Source organism: Protomyctophum bolini, assembly GCF_963924005.1.
Source record: "Protomyctophum bolini genome assembly, chromosome: 4".
Taxonomy (NCBI): domain Eukaryota; kingdom Metazoa; phylum Chordata; class Actinopteri; order Myctophiformes; family Myctophidae; genus Protomyctophum; species Protomyctophum bolini.
This window is the reverse complement of record NC_137865.1, coordinates 11417008-11436571: the sequence shown is the minus strand read 5'-3', so window position 1 is coordinate 11436571 and position 19564 is coordinate 11417008. Positions and strand designations below refer to the sequence as shown.

The 19564-nt window shown below is 41.8% G+C and overlaps 1 protein-coding gene across 10 annotated transcripts in view; it reads right to left on the bottom strand.

Annotated features, from left to right (window-relative positions):
* Window positions 1–862: 862 nt before the first annotated feature.
* ppip5k1b (diphosphoinositol pentakisphosphate kinase 1b) overlaps window positions 863–19564 on the bottom strand; it is a 67164-nt gene continuing 48462 nt past the window's right edge. For 6 of the 10 annotated variants that reach the window (XM_080762479.1, XM_080762481.1, XM_080762474.1 and 3 more), the window contains 4 exons: window positions 18334–18396; window positions 7874–8011; window positions 7122–7235; window positions 863–2840 (listed from right to left, as the gene is read on the bottom strand). In XM_080762479.1, coding sequence (XP_080618605.1) covers window positions 2737–2840; window positions 7122–7235; window positions 7874–8011; window positions 18334–18396 — 419 coding nt within the window. In that variant the 3' untranslated portion in view covers window positions 863–2736. Of the gene's footprint in view, window positions 2841–6442; window positions 6515–7121; window positions 7236–7873; window positions 8012–18333; window positions 18397–19564 lie in introns of all 10 variants that reach the window. The other 4 variants (XM_080762477.1, XM_080762483.1, XM_080762475.1 and 1 more) reach the window with 2 other exon arrangements.

Genomic DNA, 19564 nt, shown 5'->3' with positions numbered 1-19564 from the left:
GAGTTGTGCTTGAAATGTACTGTAATTCTCCAAAACTGTTAATAAATTAATCAATCAATCAATCCTTGAAATCCAAAGTGGCGCACACACACCTTCCTTCTCTATCGCCGCAGCTCCATTCAGCCTCCATCGGGCCAGTCAATTGCATCTGTGGGCGTTGTCATAGCAACGCTTTGGAGTAGCAGAGCACAGGCATGAGTCATCATTCCAGTGATGAGAAAGCAGAGCATAGGAGAATCAGGAGGGGGGGGGGGTGACAGATACACAGACAGCGGATGGTCATAACAATGAGGTGTCGGGACCAATGTAATAAAACAGACACACAGACGTGCGCGCACACACACACACACACACACACACGAGGCCGATTATAACACATCTTCCTAACATCCCAACAGTTTTCTGAAAAACCTATTATTGGTTCGTGGTTCCAAAACGTTTTCATGTCAAGGACCCCTAAAATGATAATGTTTTTTGCGGCTGATCCCCATCAACATATTTTGTTCCAGGGACCCCCATTTAATCAAAGACTTGAGTTAAACATTTATATTCAAAGATTTGCACCATTTAAAAAAAAAATAGACCTACAAACTCATAGCACCATGAGGTTGTATATCTTGTATATATATTTTTTTTTAATATAGCAGATGTGTAAGATGGTTAAAATCTAAAATGACACACATGCTTTCCTGGTTTTAATGGGTTAACCTACAATACCTACAGTAGTTCTAACCAGCACCCTGAATGCCTGACCTCAACATAATCCTAATCTTTATATCCTCCCAAGGACACTAGGTTCTCACAATAGCAGTACAAATACCCACCTATACAGACACACATACCATAGTTATTAAAGTACATTTTTCATGTTTTATTTGAGTTCAGCTTCACAGAGATGCATGTCTCTTTAAATAGTATGAAATAATTACATAAATACAGTCCTAAAATTCACCTATATTAGCAAAGCATCTTCAAATATTGAATTAACAATTACCTTCAATCTCTTCCTTTTCTACAATGAAAATACGCAGGTTTTCTTCCACAACAGCTGACGAGATCAAACACATTCATTATGGTTTAACTGGAACTGGGGTCAATCAACCTTGAATTCATAAACACACAAGATTCAGGAAGTAAGTTCAACTGCAATGTGTTGCTTATTGATAAAGCACTAATTAACTAATTCACTTGCATGTAGAAAATATGCTGAATATTTAGAAGATTTTGCCCCAAAACAAGATGTCATATTGATGTTATAGAATTTTTTTTATTTGCCCCAGAGGAGTTTCACAAAATAGAAAATCAAAGATGTTTTACTTTACCCGTTTATTTTGAACATCAATTTGTTGAATCAGTTGAAAATGAAAATGTATTGATGCCCAGTTACAGTTTTGACCAACATTTTAACAACACTCAATTCTTACATAATCATAAGACACATGTAAATGAGCTTTTCTAAAGTTGACGACATATTTCCCACTTGTTTTCAGCTGTACGTTTGGTTGGAACTATCACGAGACCTCACAAGACAGTGTGTGAAATAAGGCACATACTGTAGCAACGAGACAGAGAACCCACACACAGCAGTAGGCTATCTATATCCAAAGACGCTTTGCCAGCCATGTGCTGATATACTCTATCGTTAGTCATTTCACCATAAGAAACACATCAGCAGAGATGTTTTCACATCAACCAAAGTTTTGAGAGCAGATGTACAGCAGACATCACAAATGTACAGCCTGGTCAATAGGTACAGTTCATGAATACTACATGTACAGTATGTACTGTATGGAGCCATTCTGTGGTAACCCCAAGAGACAAGAAACAAGTACAGTACAGCATTGAGTCTCTGGAGCTTTGAGAGACGTTTTGTTGCAACTATGTGTAAATGATTGTAATGAGTGAGTTGCATGCATTGGTGGGTGCTTCTTTCTCTCACGAGTCACCCGTGTGTGTAAATATGAATCCAGACCAACAGCACAGAGTGAAGTGAACCGAGAGATGATTGATCCATGTGGCTCAGCATTTTAGACCCTGCATCTCCAAAAACAATCACAGTCAGAAAAAAACAGAGGCAGTGTGGTATTTTAAAAACAGCACTAGAAATAATTTGTAGAAACATGAGCTGTATACAGAACAAAGGGATTTGGCAGTGGTGGATGGTCCAAACCCAGACCTGCACTCACAGTCCCCAGTGGATTGCCCTTGAGCAGACAATGAGACTCGCTCAGTGCAAGTCTCTGTGTGTAGATTAGAAGAACATCAGCTAAATGCCTAAAATAGAAATGAACAGTAAGCAAGAATGAAGTCTGGCCTGTAAATTAAACTCATTCAACCACCATCCCAACAGGATTCCAGTGTCATGTGTAATATTTAGGTTCATGTACAGTAGCTACAACATGTTAAATGATGGTCCCACTCTGAGTAGGCTGTCTTTGGGGTTTCCGCGGTGAGGACATACCGCATGTACTGTACATAGAATAAAACACTGTAAGAATGAATGGACAGACAGACAGGTTTAATGGATGTCCCATTGTTGTCCTGGCTTAGATTAGAGCCTTGGTTTACATTCTTTGCCTGTGCTCAAATGTAATGTAGTGTAGCCTAAGGTTGATGGATGATGGATGGATGGATGGATGAGTAAATTCATGAAAGTAAATGCTCGTGTGTCTCTCTGGGTGCAGAATGAGTTTAGTTCAGGTAGAAGTTCAGGCTTCCAGGTGTAGGTTCAGGTGTTCAGTCACTGAAGTTGAAGTGCATGTTGGCACTCTCTGCGACGGGAGAGGAGGGGCCAGCACTGGACTCAACACTGGAGGAAACACTGCAGTCTGCGTGCACGGCTGCACGCACACACACACACACACACACACACACACACACACACACACACACACACACACACACACACACACACACACACACACACACACACACACACACACACACACACACACACACACACACACACACACACACACACACACACACACACACACACACACACACACACAATGAACATTACTTTCTCTCGGTGGTCATTTACTTATTTTGTTTCGTTGTTATTGTATTGATCTTCACGCTTTCCTGTTTTCTATAAATGCATGTTTTCACTGCAGGTTTTATTGACTGATTAGCCTTGCTAATTCTACTGCTTTGCTAATGAAAAGAAATGTCAGCAGAGGAACTCTATCTATTCAGGGAATGTGAATACAATTAACATACGGGTATAACACCATGGCAACCCCCCCCCCCCCCCCTACTTGTGACAGAGCATTTCTACATTGCACTATAGATACTTTTACTTAAGTAAACCAATGCGAGTAATTTATTCCATCACTGCTTCGTCTGGTGGTCAATATCTGGCTGAAATGCTGACTCTTCCCTCTGTTCATCCCTCTCTATATACAGTATACTGTATAAATTCATCTGTCTGGTATTCTGTCTTAAGATGATGTGGCTCCAATGCTGACTCATACTTTCCGTCCTCTATATCCGTCCATCCATCCGTCTCTCTCTCTCTCTCTCTCGCTCGATTATGTGATGTGAATAAAGCCACAGTTTGATCCTAGAGAATGACTTGTTAATCTTTCTCTTTTCCATTCAGCTTTTTTAGCCAGGTGCAACCTGGCTATACCGTCGATGTTGAGACTAGTGAGGACCTAGTGGACACTTTTTGATGATTGGCTGCCTCTAAGCCAATGGGAGATAAAAATCAGACCAGTCTGAAGTGAGTGGTGCTGTACTGTACTGCAGTGTTTCCCAACCTGTGCTACGGGGAGCTATGGTGCTCCTCTTGATGTCTCCAAGTGTTCCGCCTGATTTTAACTAAATTAACACTATCCCTCCCCCGAAAGCAAAAGCTATTGAGCTGCAGGCTTCCTATTGTTGCGTCGTTGTTGTCACACGTCTAACCATTAGACATGCGATAACTACAACACGGAACAATAGACTCTAACGACCCTCGACCCTCGACGTAGACAGCAGACACATACATGTCCCGACCCAAACACTGAGGAGGTAAAGTAAACGTGACGTTGTTGTGATTAAACATAATGTGCCACGAAAAATAGCTGTCCAAAATAGCTGTCCATAGAATGTCCAAACATGATCGCCTCGTTCGGCCAACAAAATATATCTCCCTCCCTTCACAGAAGCGCAGCGATGCCTGATTTATTCTTCGTCGTACACGTGTTATGCTTGCATGCTGAAAATGGCTGATCTACAAGCTCACAGCGCGTTGCGGACGCAACGCGTTGTGAGCTTGTCGATCAGCTATTTTCAGCACGTGGAAATAAGCAGGCTGTGAGAACCCTTCACAATAAAAGCATGCAGCATTCACAAGTTGGCTCATAATAAAGAAAGGAAAAGGATTAGGTGGCATTTCACATTTCATATGAGCAATTGTTTTTAAACTGAGGCTCTGTCTCTGTCCTTTTCTTTCTCTTTGAAGTTATTTGATGAGTGCTGTCATGTGTGTTTTTAAAAGTATATTTACTTTTACGTTTTACTATATATTTAATATATATATATATATATATATATATATATATATACACACCCCCCCCCCCCTAGGTGTTCCCCGATATTTTAGGGCTATGAAAAGTGTTCCCTGGGACAAAAAAGGTTGGGAAACACTGCTGTACTGTACTGTACTGTACCGTACCGTACCGTACCGTACCGTACCGTACTGTACCGTACTGTACTGTACTGTACTGTATATGCCTCCCTGGCCTGTGTGTGTGTGACGCTCCAGTGGTATTAGCGAGGTGTTTCATGTGTCCGTGCTTGGACGCGTACGTATCCGTGCTTGGACGCGTACACATGCATAGGGGCACACATAGCTACGCAATGGAGTGGCTGCACCACTCCACAACCATAGTCTGAACTCTGCAACATGAATCCGTATCCTCTAAGCCAATGGCAGTTATAGTTTAACTTTGTTTTATTCCTTTTTGCAGAGTAATTCAGAAAGTTCAGTGGAAAGTACCCTGCCCCTGTCCAGACAGCAAACATAGATACAAAGGTCAAGTATATATAGACAGAATGAATACACAAAATAAAGTAGAACACAGAAAAGCACAAAGAAAACTAAACTAAACGAAAGGCTGAAAAGATAAAAAAGGAAAAAAGAAATCTAACAAGGGCAAATAATGTTGTTCAATAGTAGTAGTAACCGCCAGCAGCTATCATAGCATCGGGAGAGGGGGGGGGGGGTGCATTCCAGCCCCATCATCTCCAATCCCCACTAGGGGGACGGAGCACGGGGTCTGGCCACCGGTTCCCTCTCCTGCCCGTTATTATGAGATAAATGTAGACCAGGTTATGTCAAATTTCTCCCGTGAACCGTGAACATTGTATCTAATTCTCTCCAACATTAACATAAACAGGACTTCTTGAATCCACTGGGCCGCAGGAGGAGGTTTTTCTGCCTTCCAGTTCTTTAATGGGCCTTCGGACTCACGTCATTACTGCCAGTTAACTGCCATTCTTGTTTTTAGATAGACAAGAGATGAGAATCCCTCTCTTACACCCACACACTCACACTCACACGTTTGCAAAGTCAGACCATGTACAGCTGTATTAATTCAGAATACCCATTATTTTCTAAAATAGCCAATCCACAAGCTCACAAAGCGTACATACTGTACACGATCTACAAGCTGTGAGCTTGTAGATCTGATAATTGTTTATCAAATTTGAGCCTACATTGGCATGCAAGAAAATAATCACACCCGTGTGAACTGAGCGGTGCAACTATACTTGTATTGTGGTAGTTACTGTACTGTACTGTAGTCTGTACTGTACCATACGGTGTTCTCTACTGTGTACTGTACTCAGAGTACTGTACTCACTGTACTGTTCTGTGCTATTTTAATAGTTATAGTGCACAGTGTGAAGCTCAACAGCGCCACTTGAAGGTAGGTCACCCAGCAGTATTGCAGCTGGTCCTACTCCAAACAGACGGACATAGGGACACACACGGTCATTGGAGCTGTGTGCACCGCTCAAAAAGGGAAAGAGAGAAAGGGATTGAGGCAAGAAAGTAAAATGTCAGAGAAAATATGAATACAAAAGGAATTAAAACAGTAAGAGAGAGATAGGGACATGTCAAAGTAGCGCTTCCACTAATTGACAACACACATTAATGGTGTCTTCACCAAGAGGAGAAGACAAGCCAAGGCCAGGAGAAGAGATGAAAGGAAAAGAGAGGGAGAGTTGACAGTAAATGTATAATGGCGTCGTTTTGCTCTCCCAGACCTACTTTTCGCTGCTCTTAATTGTTATCTTCTTCCACAGGGTGTGAAAGTTTTGTTTAAATTAAAGCTCAGCTGACAGTTAGGATGCGGGGGTGGGGGTACTGTTATCCATGAGGACTGGCACAGCGCTTCACAGTTCACACTAAACCCTGTTATCTAGTTAGGGCTGTTAAAAAGTAGTTCACCCTGAAGAAAAAGAAAGTCCTCTTCCCCAGTGTGCTGAGATCAGGAGTCTTCAAGGTCTACGGAATCTGTGGCTGAAAGAGAGAGATTAAGCAGGGACCCCCACTACATTTATATCAAATTGTAAAAAAATAAATAAAAAATAGATGGATATAGATAGCTTCACAGACTTGTTTGACTGCACCATCATCAGTGTTGTGTAAATTCTTGTTTTTTGTTCATGTGCATTTTCAGACGATATGAGCGTGACATCATCATCATACCCGGAAGTTATACGGGAACGCCTAGTACGGAGCCACAAAAAACTACTCTCTGGCCTGATTGCATTAAAGGACGTTAAACTCACTTCATGCATGCACATACCCTCTATACTTGGTGAACTTGAACTTTGGCTCTGTGACGGTCTGCTCGTTTTTCCCTCTACACGAAATCTCTTTGCCGAAAATAGCCAATCAAAACAAAAACAACAAAACAAAAAGTTCCTATTGCACAACGTTTTGGCAGCCCTACAGTAGTAACTCTGAGGAACCCCAGACCCCCTCTTGAAGACCCCTGATCTAGATGCATCTATTATGTCAATCTATTCCTCCGTGAACCGAAAATATCAGATCTACAAGCTCACAATGCTACCGGTGCACAAGTTTAATAAATGGAATAGTCAACAGAGTGAGTTTAACTTACACCAAGTAGGTCTGCTGGGAGGAAGCAGGGACGCCTCAGACCCAGAGGAGGACAGTGGCTGTGGAGGGCTGTAGAGAGACGACTGGCTCTGGGAGTCAAACAGGGCGGACAGCGCTGGAGGACACACACAGGAAGGATTCAAACAGTACGGACCACAGACATAGACAGAAAGATACAGTAGACGCCTCCTTCGGCTCTCGGGCGTGTGACCTCGAGAGCAAGACGTACGCTTACGCCACGCGGAAGCATAGTGGAAGCTTCAGAGGCAATGTAAACGTTTGTTTTCTCATGCCAATAAAGCTCCTTTGGGTTGAATTGATAAGTCCCGGAAAAGACGCGCTGTGATTGGCCAGTAGTCACTTGAGTGGCAGTGAGTGACGCAGTGTGCCTTCCACACTTCCGCTTGACTTCCTCCTTACAACGTGATATACACACATGGCTCTAATGAAGTGCAGCGGCCAATGAGGCATACATTATTTTCTCCCCTGGGAAGTATTTGTGCCAAGTGTGGTGCAGATCGAAGCCTCACAAGTCCGGATGTTACGTTTGTGTCGACCACTGACGGTCCACCCACGATCTAGGCAATTTTAATATAGGATTACTATTACACACACATTCTGCTTGTATGCTTCAGTAATACATATATGTACAGTATATATACACATATATATAGAGTACATATAGTATATTATGTACATAATATTTACACTTTTGTACCCATGCTATTATTGTTATTCTTCAGACATACGTACCCTTCATGGTCTTGGCGTGGGCCTCGCTGCTGCTCTCACACATGGTGCCAAGGAACTCGTCCACCTGCTTCAGAGACAGGGAGTTGTGGAGGGTCTCCAGGGGGTATATGGAGGGCACCATGGAACAGCCTTCAAAGCCTATACAGTGGAGACAGACCAGCCAGTCAAAGCTCACTTCTCTCTGACCTGACTGACACCACAAACAGCACTACAGTATGCTGTACAGACACTGCAGTCCTGTGTGTGTGTGTGTGTGTGTGTGTGTGTGTGTGTGTGTGTGTGTGTGTGCACAATGGTCCAACCAACTGAAGTCAATGCGGTCTAATCACCAATGTGGGTTCAGAGCAGTTCTTCTGACCGCAATGTATATGAGGAATAGGGTCAAAATTAAACTCACTTTCAATTCAAACGTAAACCAAAACAAAAGAAGACATTGATTAATACCGTTTCTGTACAAGTATGAGAATCTGTAAGTGCCAAAAGCCACATCCAAAATCCACTGCCTTAACTCGTTGAATAGATAATGACTCGACTCAGCCCTGTAATATTATGATTAGGTAGATACATACACCATAAAAGACATGGGGGTGTCCCATAAGACAGATACTGACCTGACGAAGATCTACTAAGATCGAAACGTTGTCGTTTATTCAATAAAGTAATTATTTACCAAAATAATGGTGTGCGGGCCCTACCTCCTTCCACAGTGTCCCATAAGCACACAGCATACTAAGGACCATACCGAATTCAATTATTTTAACCGTTTAAACTGTAGATGGCACAAAAGTAGCCACGTCTTTAGTTCCCTCTTTCGTCATTGTAAAGGAAGTATTCGCACATCCACTTCATTCCGATGCAGGTGTGTTGGACAGTGAAAACTGAAGCAAACATGATTTTTTTTTTAATGATTTCCACAAAGAAATCCTGCACACTGCTCTTGTATTGCTCAGCAGCCTCTGCCTTCATTTAAATTGACAGACATTTCTCCCACTGGACCTTCAAGACACTCGAGAGCAATTTGTGCAGGATTTATTTTTCTTCATGAAAATAGTTTTTTCCATGTTTGCTTCAAGCATTTCATCATAAACTGGTGCACTGTAAAATGAAAACCACTGCAGCAACTACACTACTCGAGAGCATTGTGCAGGATTATTTTCTTTCATAAAAATAGTTTTTCCATGTTTGCTTCAACCATTTCATCATAAACTGGTAAAATGAAAACCACTGCAGCAACTACACTACAGCAAGCCGACACATATAAACACACGTGCAGCCAACCCAGTGGCATTCAATGTAGTCCAACCAAAGGACACAATAAATGATGAAACCGATATATCGTGGCAAAGCAGAATGGAGAGGAAAGAAGATGCTTCAGTTCCGCCTCAATCAACCTTGCATTCCTACTGTCCTACATCAGTGTAATCTACAGCAGGGTTTCTCAAAGTGGGTGCCGTGACACTTCCCCAGGGTTTAACCACGAGATAATTATTATCTCCTCCGGACAAAAGGCAGGCGTTTGTGTACAGTAGTTACATTCAAAGGATCACGGTTGCTATAAATGAACAAGTAACAAGTAATAGAAAGGAAGCACATCACAAAAACACGGAAAACCTGGCCACACTGGATACATGCCATCAATTAATTAATCCAAATGACAAGTAATCATCTGTCCATATTTATATTATACCGGCTTATCCAACGGTGTGATAATCAATGCCCAATAGTGGGTACTAGAGGTGAGAGACTTCGAGGTCACAGGCAAGCACCAGTAGGATTTTAAATAATCTCATGGATGGACAACATTCCACAGGCTTGGATCAGTGGTGTGGTGGCCAACAACAAATGCAACACCCAATGGCTAGAAAACATCCTGGTCTCTAAACTGCCTCCCCCTGGCCAGCCGGGGCGCCTGATGGAGGGGAAAGGAACTGGTAATAACGTGTTCCTTCCACGCGCTACGTCCAACCAGGGAAACTCCCCCCTGTCAGGTGTAAAGGAGCAACTTGGACACTCAGGCATGAAGGAAGCATGAGTTAAGTCCGTTGCTCTCCCCAGGTTGGCGGAGGGTGTGTAGAGCCCAGGATCACAGTAGATGATTGGCACAGGGGTGAAAAATGGGTTACAAAATCGTGGGATAAAAATATATATAAGAGAAAAAAAAGAAAACATTGATTTATACTTTAATTGAACATTACAGTTACTGTTAGCAACTAACTACCAGCAGATGCTGCAGGCAGCCGGTCTTGCCATTATGAAGCCACATTCTATGCACTGGTGAAGGTCACCAGGTTTCTGCTCACCCGATCCATTGCACTCATATAAACTCCAGTGTTTTCTCAGCTGTGAATTTTACCACATCATCTGAAGCAGGGGTAGATCGTGATCTACCAGTAGATCACAAAGTAGATCACATGACATGCCCTTAAAGAATATTTCATTAAAAAATGGCATACATCTTCTTTTTGGTTTTAAGATGTTGATATTGATTTTGTATTCATCTTTAGGGCCCCAAATCACACCTTAGAAAGCATGAATATTTCAAACAGAAAGTGTTTGACTGGAGGGGGTCATATTTTGACAGCAGAAAATGCCTGTCATAATTTCACCCCCCTCCCCATCTAATTATTGGACAGTATTAGGATGTTGATATTCATTTTGTATTCATCCTTAGGGCCCCAAATCACACCTTAGAAAGCACTAGTGTCTATTTAAAGTGTTTTTTTGACTGGGGGGGGGGTCATATTTTGACAGCAGAAACTGCCTGTCACAATTCCCCATCTAAGTATGTATTGGACAGTATTAAAATGTCTCAAAATCAAATGAACATGATCGTGACATCCCTACCTGTGATACTGATGATAATGACATGTCAGTGATTTCATCACATTTCATTTTTTGAGTTTCATTCAGAACTACATCTGCCCTAAATAGTAATGCAAAAAGCCTTAAAAACAACCTCCTTAAAAGTGTCTTGCATCGACTCTTCCTCTGCTGTTCCTCTGTCTCCAACTCCCTCTCTTTCTATCTCCATCTACCCCACCTTGTTCCTCTCTCCCTGTCCTCTCTATATCGTTCACATTCAGCTTATGCATGCAAAGCACAGGACTATGTGATACTACACTGCACCATTCACTCAACACTTATCTCACACTCTTACAAGCCCAAATACAAGACCCAGCACAAGTAAAGACAATAAGTAAGTCATAATTCCTGCACGTGAGGATTGACAAGCAATCTCGAAACTTGTCCCATAAACAATTCTCTATAAGCATCAGCAGTTCATGAGCAGCCCGCCGTGTAATGAAGCTAATGACAGGAATGAGATTTTAATTACAATATATGGTCAAAGAGACAGAAACCAGCCTGGACCGTGGCTCAGCGGTCCAGGCAATCCAGTCTAGCGATGGCCTTTACTGCATGTCACCCCCCCCCCATCTCTCTCCCCATTTCCTGTCAGCCTACTGTCTGTCCTTCTATAAACAAATAAAAATAAAGACGAAAGCCACAAAAAACATTAAAAAAAGAAGACAGAAACCTATGTCTGTGTGCCAAGAAAGGCTCATACTTGTATATCAGTGTCACGCACCAAAAACAGCCGATCTACAAGCTCACCACACATCAGTGCTCGATGCACTGTGAGCTTGTGGATATGCTATTAAATGATTTGTGCGCAACACCAGTGTGAAACCATGTGCTTAAAGTGGTTCTCAGAGAGTTGTAGCCAAATCTATTACATCAACTCATGCCAGAATATCTCTGGATCCAAGACCTCGACAAGCTGTATGCACTATGCTCCAGATGGCAGTTACACTCAATGACGGGAAAATGTCTTTTCACTGATGTATGCATGCAAACATGCATCTAAAAGAAACATTTTAAAAACATCTTCAATTCACTGAATCACTATGCAGTGCAGCAATGCCGTTTCACCATGGGGCGCCATACTGCAGTTAGGGAATCGGGTCCCGAAGACAGTGCATGCATATGGAACACTGCATGCACGCTTCCAACCCTTCTGGCGGAGAGGCGTGGTTGGTCAGCACCTTCTGTTCACGCTGCATGCTTTCCTCTTCTGCACTAATGTACAGATTACTGTGTTACAGAACACACAGTATCCTCATTCACAACAAATGGGAGCGTATATGACCCACTAGCAAACAAGTCACAAACTACACCTTTAACTCGCACCTTGAATGTTGTGCAAGTTAAGGCTAAACGGAAAAAACAGAGAATGGGATCTTTGTCATGATTCCCATGCTTACTGTGACACTGTGACAGGCATTCAAAGAGACAAGCAGAAGAAAACAAACGACATTCAGAGAAACTGAGCGATAAAGTCTTGGCATTCAAGTGAATGATGGAAGGAGGAGAAGCAAAGGGTGCTTTGAGTGAAACGCTCAGGGTTCACTGAAGGTCTGAACACACTGACTGAACACAGCTTAGAGGAGCAGGAGAGAAAGGGGACGGGGAGGGGGGGGGGGGGGGGGTAGAAGGGGACGGGGAGGGGAGGGGGGGTAGAAAGCAGACGAAAGAGAAGAAAGAGAAGGAGGGCGGCAGCAGCAGCGGAGGTTCTACAGCGTCTGACCGTAGAGACACCCAGGAGCTTCCCGGCTGGGCGATGGCAGGCTTCCGAGGCGTAGCAGGTGGTACGGGCAGCAGCTCTGGGGGTACTGGGCCAGCACCCTAGTAGTGTCCACACACAAAGAGGGGCAGTCTGGGAACGCTGGCTCAGAGGAGGACAACTGGACCACAGACTGCTCCTCCTCTACGGGCTCTGCATGGGGAAGAAGGGATGAAGAGGAACAGGAGAAAAGGTAGAAGGGCATAGTGGGAGAAGAGGAGGTGGTATGATAGGGAGGAGCTGTGCTGACAGTTGAAATGAATGACAGATGGATGGATGCCAGATAAATGTATAGAGGAGAAAGAAAGTCAGATAGGAAGGGGTGTTTCTGATGAAATCACATACTGTACGTTGGGATTTTAACAGTATTTTTGGAGGCCGAGCACAGCCTTTATTTCCGTTACTGCCAACGTGAATGATTCAACCTAATTCAATTACACACTGCTTAACTAACTGCAGTTATCAAATTAAACGGACTAGTCACACCTACTAGTCCAGCAAGAGGCGATTTCTGCCCCATCAAGTAGACATGACTGCACCAAAGGATTCACAAGCACCTTCTCTGGTATCATGGAAAAGTGCTTTACAAATAAAATCCATTAAATGTACTGCTAACTCAGATTCCACTACAGCAAACTGAAAATGGCCAATGTTGATGATAATTGGAAAAACAAAACATTGTGTCATATTGTTATTGTGAGCCCAACAGCATATCGTGAAATTGGTGCATTGGGACTCTCCTACACACAGCTATAGAATACCGCATTGAACATAAATACTTGAGATGGCGTGCACAACATGTATAAGAGGTCCATTGTTGTTATGTACCGAGGAATCTATACTATACTACACGTATTGCATCAAAGCATTCATTTATTGCATTTTTAGAAGTAACTCCCTTTTGATCTATAAGCTAACCAAGTGAACGAAGGACGACCTTCAGTTCAAATAGACAACAGCAGGAGACATCAAAGCCAAGTTCGTACAAATAAAAGGAATCAATGAATCCAACAACTTATCAACATGTGAAGCGCTAGTCTTAAAATCATCAATACCATCAGACACGCAACAACAATTCAGCCTTTACCTGATACCTAGGGCTTTAGTTTATATGAACAGGGTTGTTAGACCATATGCCGGGCTCATTATGTTAAGTGTTGGCATTAATAAATCTCGTAAATTTTAGTTTCACTGTGCATACATGTTGTAACAGTGAAGTTTGATTTGGTAACAGTACAGGTGAAGATATGATGAACCTGCAGCTTTTTGACAGGAATATTCAAAATCCAGGATGGCATTTGTAAATTAAGCCATTAAAACCGGGAAAGCATCTGCGTCAAGTTCTTGAATAGTTTGTTGTTTTTACACAATTCTTCTCTTCTGGGAGTCCCATTCCCATTTAATGGGTTCAGTTGCTCTGGTGTGTCTGCTACAGTAGATGTCTGAATTGTATGATAAAATCATAGAACCATCGATAGTTCACTTAATTATAATACATGAGGTGAAACCGCAACTTAAAAGGGGCATACCACTCACTTTCAACATTTTACTATGTAATTAATATACCTTTGAGCTGTTGTGTGGAAATAATTTGCTTCCTAGAACTAGAGGTCTGGAAAAAAATCATTAACATGGTGAATCACATCTTGATGATGTCATCAAGATGTGATTAACCATGTTAATGATTTTGAGTGGTATGCCCCTTTAATGGCTGATAACAAGGCAACAGCGTGGTTATCAACCCTCTGGTGGGCCCAGCTGGCAGCCGGCCTGTAATGATGTCTCATTCACCTGGCATGCTGCTAATTGTCTCATTGTCCTCTCTGAAACACAATGAACCTTGACCACTGGTCCAGTCATACTGCAGACCAGTCCCAATTACTACATCATAATCACCTAATCGCAATTATTTTTTGCAAAATTGTCATAAGCATTTCCATATTGAACAATCTTCATACATTTTTGGAACATTTTACAGAAATAGCTATTTCCGCTACTTAAAACAATATTGAAAGTATAAAATTATGTCAGTCATTTATTTGTATTGTATATGTATTTGTATATTTAAGTTCACCTGCCCTGTGCAATTTGTTATTAAGAGGCCTATAACCCAAACAGAAATTACAGTTGTATTCAATCCAATGTTCAATGCCAAAAGAACACAATTAATTCTTTAATCATAATAAATGTGTGACAATGATTTGTTCTACAGCTGTGTGACTGGGACGGTAATGGTGGTTGCACACTGGGCGCGTTTTACTATGAAATATGAATGTATGAATGATGTTTTGAATGTTGTACGGAAGTTGCATGCATATTTTATGAATAGTGTATCAATGCTGCAGGAAGTGACCTTTGAATCTTTTATGGATTTTTATGAATAATATACAGTACAAAATGGTTATGTGAATGTTTAGTATGTGATTGTATGAATGATTGAATGCTATGTAAATTGTTGTATGATATGAAACCTATAAATGCTGTATGAATGGCTGAATGCTATTGTTAACGAATCTCCCGCGTGGAAAGCCAACATCTTTTCCACTAGCCTGAATTCGACTTTTTGGTCATCAGGCAGAGGCTCTGGGTCACTACTGCTACTGTATTAATGTTGTACACAAATGGCTGCATGAATTGTGATATGAATGGCTGTGTGAATGCTGTATTAACGTTTGAATGGCTGAATTAAGGCTGTATATAGAGTGCCGAAGTCCTGACGTCACTCGCTCATCCGATGGTTCACGGAAGTATATGTAGAATCACTTAAGGTCATCTTAAAATCGTCTCATTTAAGAATCGTGTGGTCCAAACTAAACAAACTGTCTCGGCAATATTGTCGGGGAGGTGTCTGTATCGTTTACGACAGACTCATATTTGATACAGCGAAAATGTAATATTTGCGTTTTCTCTCAGTCAGATTTGTTTATTTTTCAAACACAGTTCTTATATGAGGCGATCTAAAATACCCCTATGAGGATTACAATACCAATGAAAAGTACATGAATCCGCCATCTACAGATATTGACGTCAGACTTCGGGGGCTCTATTAATGCTAGATGAATGCAGTGAATGTCACATGAATGCTGTATGAACAGGTGGGTACAGCTTGCATGTTCTCCCTATGTCTGTGAGTTGTCCAACCACCAAAAGACATGCATGTTGCAGACAGTACATTGTAGGTGCTGTACATGACCGTGACAGCTGCTCCCAGGCTGTCCACTGCTCCTAATGGCTACGATGGCTTCAACACACAGGACTCATTCTGTCTATCTATTATAAAAGTACTTGGCAGTCAATTTAGTTATCCAGACTGTGAAACACCAGTCATTCATTAAAATCTGTCAGTACTCAGTAGAACAACACATTTACACAGACTTCTGCTTCTCCATCTGATACATCGTGGACACACGCACACGCCAGGCAGCATTGCTGTTTTTATCATTTAACACAGCTTCAATAGTTACTTTCAGCAACGAATTGCTGCAAAAAGTACCAGCTGATGTCGGACATTATTACATGGCTTGGTTGAATGCTGATTGGTCAATCGCAGAATTCAGCAGTGTGTTATTTCTTGATAACAGACCGTTCCGCTCTATAACAGACCGCTGGCTAATCAAACCCTCGGAGTGCCAGCTGCGCCCCGCTTGATTTACTGCTGTTTCCAACATGACAGCCATGTAAACACACACTCCATGACATTTGCAGCTAAACATTGCTCTCAAAAATGTTTTTGAAAACATTTGAGCGAGGAATAGATGATGCAGTACCCGAGAATTGATTCCATTTGATCAACTCACTTCCTTGTTTTCCGACCTTATATTCCACCCATACTATGTTCAAACAGGGGATTCAACCATGAAGGCCCTTCCAATATGAAGGTCCAAGGTGGAACTACTCAACCATCAATGAGATACAGGACATAGCGCCACTCAAAAATCTATTAGATTCCAGATGTAGTCATCCTGGCTCTAAACAGACTGTCACATTTCAGGGGCAAGATGTGAGGTTTACAATGAAAAACAGTGAACTCATAAAGAGACACGACGACTACACCCACGGAGAAGTGCTTTAAGCCTCCCCGCTCAACTCTCATCCGCTCCTTTCCTCTTTCTCAGAGAGACCGTACAAACTGGTATTGACGATTTAATCCAAGTGAGACCAACTCATTCTGCACGGCTGCGCAGGACAGCCTTGATAATAATACAGGACTGACATCATTACATCATTCAAACCATGGTGACAGGCTGTAAGGACAGTGAAGCCCATCAAAAAGTGGTGTGACGTGTTGCGATAACTAGGACAAACATCCAGATGTAACTTCATGAAATAAAGCAAAAACAAAGTCTCTTGACATACAGCCAAACAGTTGAACAAATCACAGATGGAGGCTTTGACCTTTGCTTTTATGACATGTTTATGGAAGATGTTTCTAAATGTGTAAATGTCTATCGCTAGTTTGACTACTTCAAATATAAAAACAATACTAATATAACTAAAATAACTAATCGAAATTAGCCGATCTAAAAGCTGACAACATGTTGTAGCGCAGCGTCTTATGAGCTTGTAGATCGGTGCCATTTTCAGTCCATAGAAGGACATGCTGGCTGCTATGGAATGCAAAGGACTGAACTCAGTCAGTATGCCGGATGGACACACAGCTTGCACCCCAATGGCTAATTACAGTCCGTGGCCTCATGAGATGCATATCCCATAGCCTGGAGGATGATCGCTCTGCAATTATTAATTCACAAAATTGACAGTTGTTATTGACAGCTTTGAAAATGATCCCGGGCCCTTGGCTTGCCGGCAGCGTGCATAAGAAATATGACGCTGATCGGCCTAGTCATTTGCGAGATTAGCTGCACGCACACACACACACTATCTATGCCTGGCAGAGATACTAAGCATTTACTACACATTTCAAACCCAACAGAATGAAAGCATCACTTCAGGGAACGGGTTGGATTTGGATTTAAGGACAAGTGATGTTGTAAAGCCACACGTGTGAATAAGTAAAGGGATATTATAAATGAACAAAAATAAAGTAATAGAAAAACACGGCCCCCTCACACGTTAGGACATTCTAACGCATGGGAGGGCTGTGATGTTACCATTACGGTTTTCATTTATTTTTTATATTTTTGTTTCATGTTAATTTTATTTGAAAGTGAAATATCCCTTTAAAGGAGTTCTTATACATACAACATATCCTGTGGAGAGACTTAAGTCAAAAGTCAGACACATTCCCATACAGAAAAATAACACATTTCTTGTATATTGTGAATATTCTTAAAGACATGTTCCTAAACATACAACTCAGACAGTAATGTATCTGAAGCAGGTCAAATAAACCTGTAGACTATTTGTTTTCTAGCTACTACTACTACTACTACTACTATAACAGATCTGTGGTATAGTTTTGCCTCCATGTCAAAATATTTTAACTAAAATTTTGCACCTTGGGAATCATATATATATAGAACATATACACATATGAATGTATTTTTAAACATATATATGAATATATTTTTAGGCGAAATGTATTTCTTTTTTCTGTATGAATCAAAGAACGGGCAGATCAGTGTTAGAGGGTGTTGACACCAGCACAACATTCAAACACAAAAGACGTGTAGGGGAAAAACTCTGGAGAGATTAAAACCATGATCTGGAACATTTAATTACGCAAACAAAGGAATTACGCAAAAAAAACAACAAACTCCCCCAAAGCGACGGTACACTCAGAACGTCCCTGGTTCCCTCTAGTAAAAGAGAAGCATGCAAGATGAGAGGAGAACTGGAGGAGGAGGAGTGATGAATACTTGAATAAAGACAGACATACCATTAGTCGGATGCCTGGCAAACGACACAGAAAATCTCTTTACTGGTGGCATAGAGAGCAGCTCTGAGGAGATAAGACAGGTAACTGGTGTTACTGGGCAGGTAGGCTTCACAGGGCTTCATGAACCGTGTGTGTGTGTGTGTGTGTGTGTGTGTGTGTGTGTGCGCGCGCGCGCGATCACTGGGTCTGCGGCAACACTATTGTCCGATATCAGCTGGTAGTTATTTTAGCATCAGTTAGTTGCTGAAACTACTGAAGCTGTTAAATGATAAAACAGAAATGCTGCCTGGCGTGTGTGTGCGTGTGCGTTTGTGACAGAATTCCAAATATGGCACACTACAGTGAGTTTTGTTTCAGAAAAATGTCGATGTGATGTGGTTTATAGCCAAACCATCACCAGGTGGTGGACAAATCCCTGACACACACATCAGCTGTGGGTGTGTGCGTGCGACTGTGTGTGTCATTCTCATTCTCCATCTCTCACGCACACACACACTGTGTGCGTGCGTGAGAGATGGAGAATGAGAATGAAATGAAAACAGAGTGTCAGATGGAGTCATGGAGAGAGAGAGAGAGAGAGAGAGTAGCTAGTTTTGTCAGATCATCAGTGTTCGTTTATTTGCCAGCCTGGAGGAAAAGAGGAGATAGAGAGAGAGAGAGAGAGAGAGAGAGAGAGAGAGAGAGAGGGAGAGAGAGAGAGAGAGAAGGAAAGGGAGAGTATATGTTTTAGTTTGTTTGGATGAATGGAGGCACGCATGCAGAGGACTGTCTGTCTGCCACTGAGGTGATGTCATGTACAGAGACTGTAACATCACTTATAAACTTTGTCTTTTTCCTCTATCCTCATTCCCACGCCTTTTCTCACAATCCTTTTTTCTTTCTTCCCTGGTTATTTCCCATCTCCCTTCCTTCTTAAAGAGGGACATTTCACTTTCAAATAAAATAAACATTAAAACATATATTAAAAAAATTAAATAAAAAAGTAATCATGGCCCCCTCATGAATTAGGGACATTCTAATGCGTGAGGAGCCGGGATTTTTCCATTACTCTTTTAATCTATTTTTTATATTACTTTTTTTTTTACGTTTTATTATTTAGTTTTAATTTAATTTGAAAGTGAAGGGTCAGACGATTCCGATTCCTCAGTAGTGTTAAGACAGGGATGAACAAAGTTAATGACCTTGTGTCTAGAGTTTTGCCACCAGTTATTGCCATGTGCTCAATAAACGG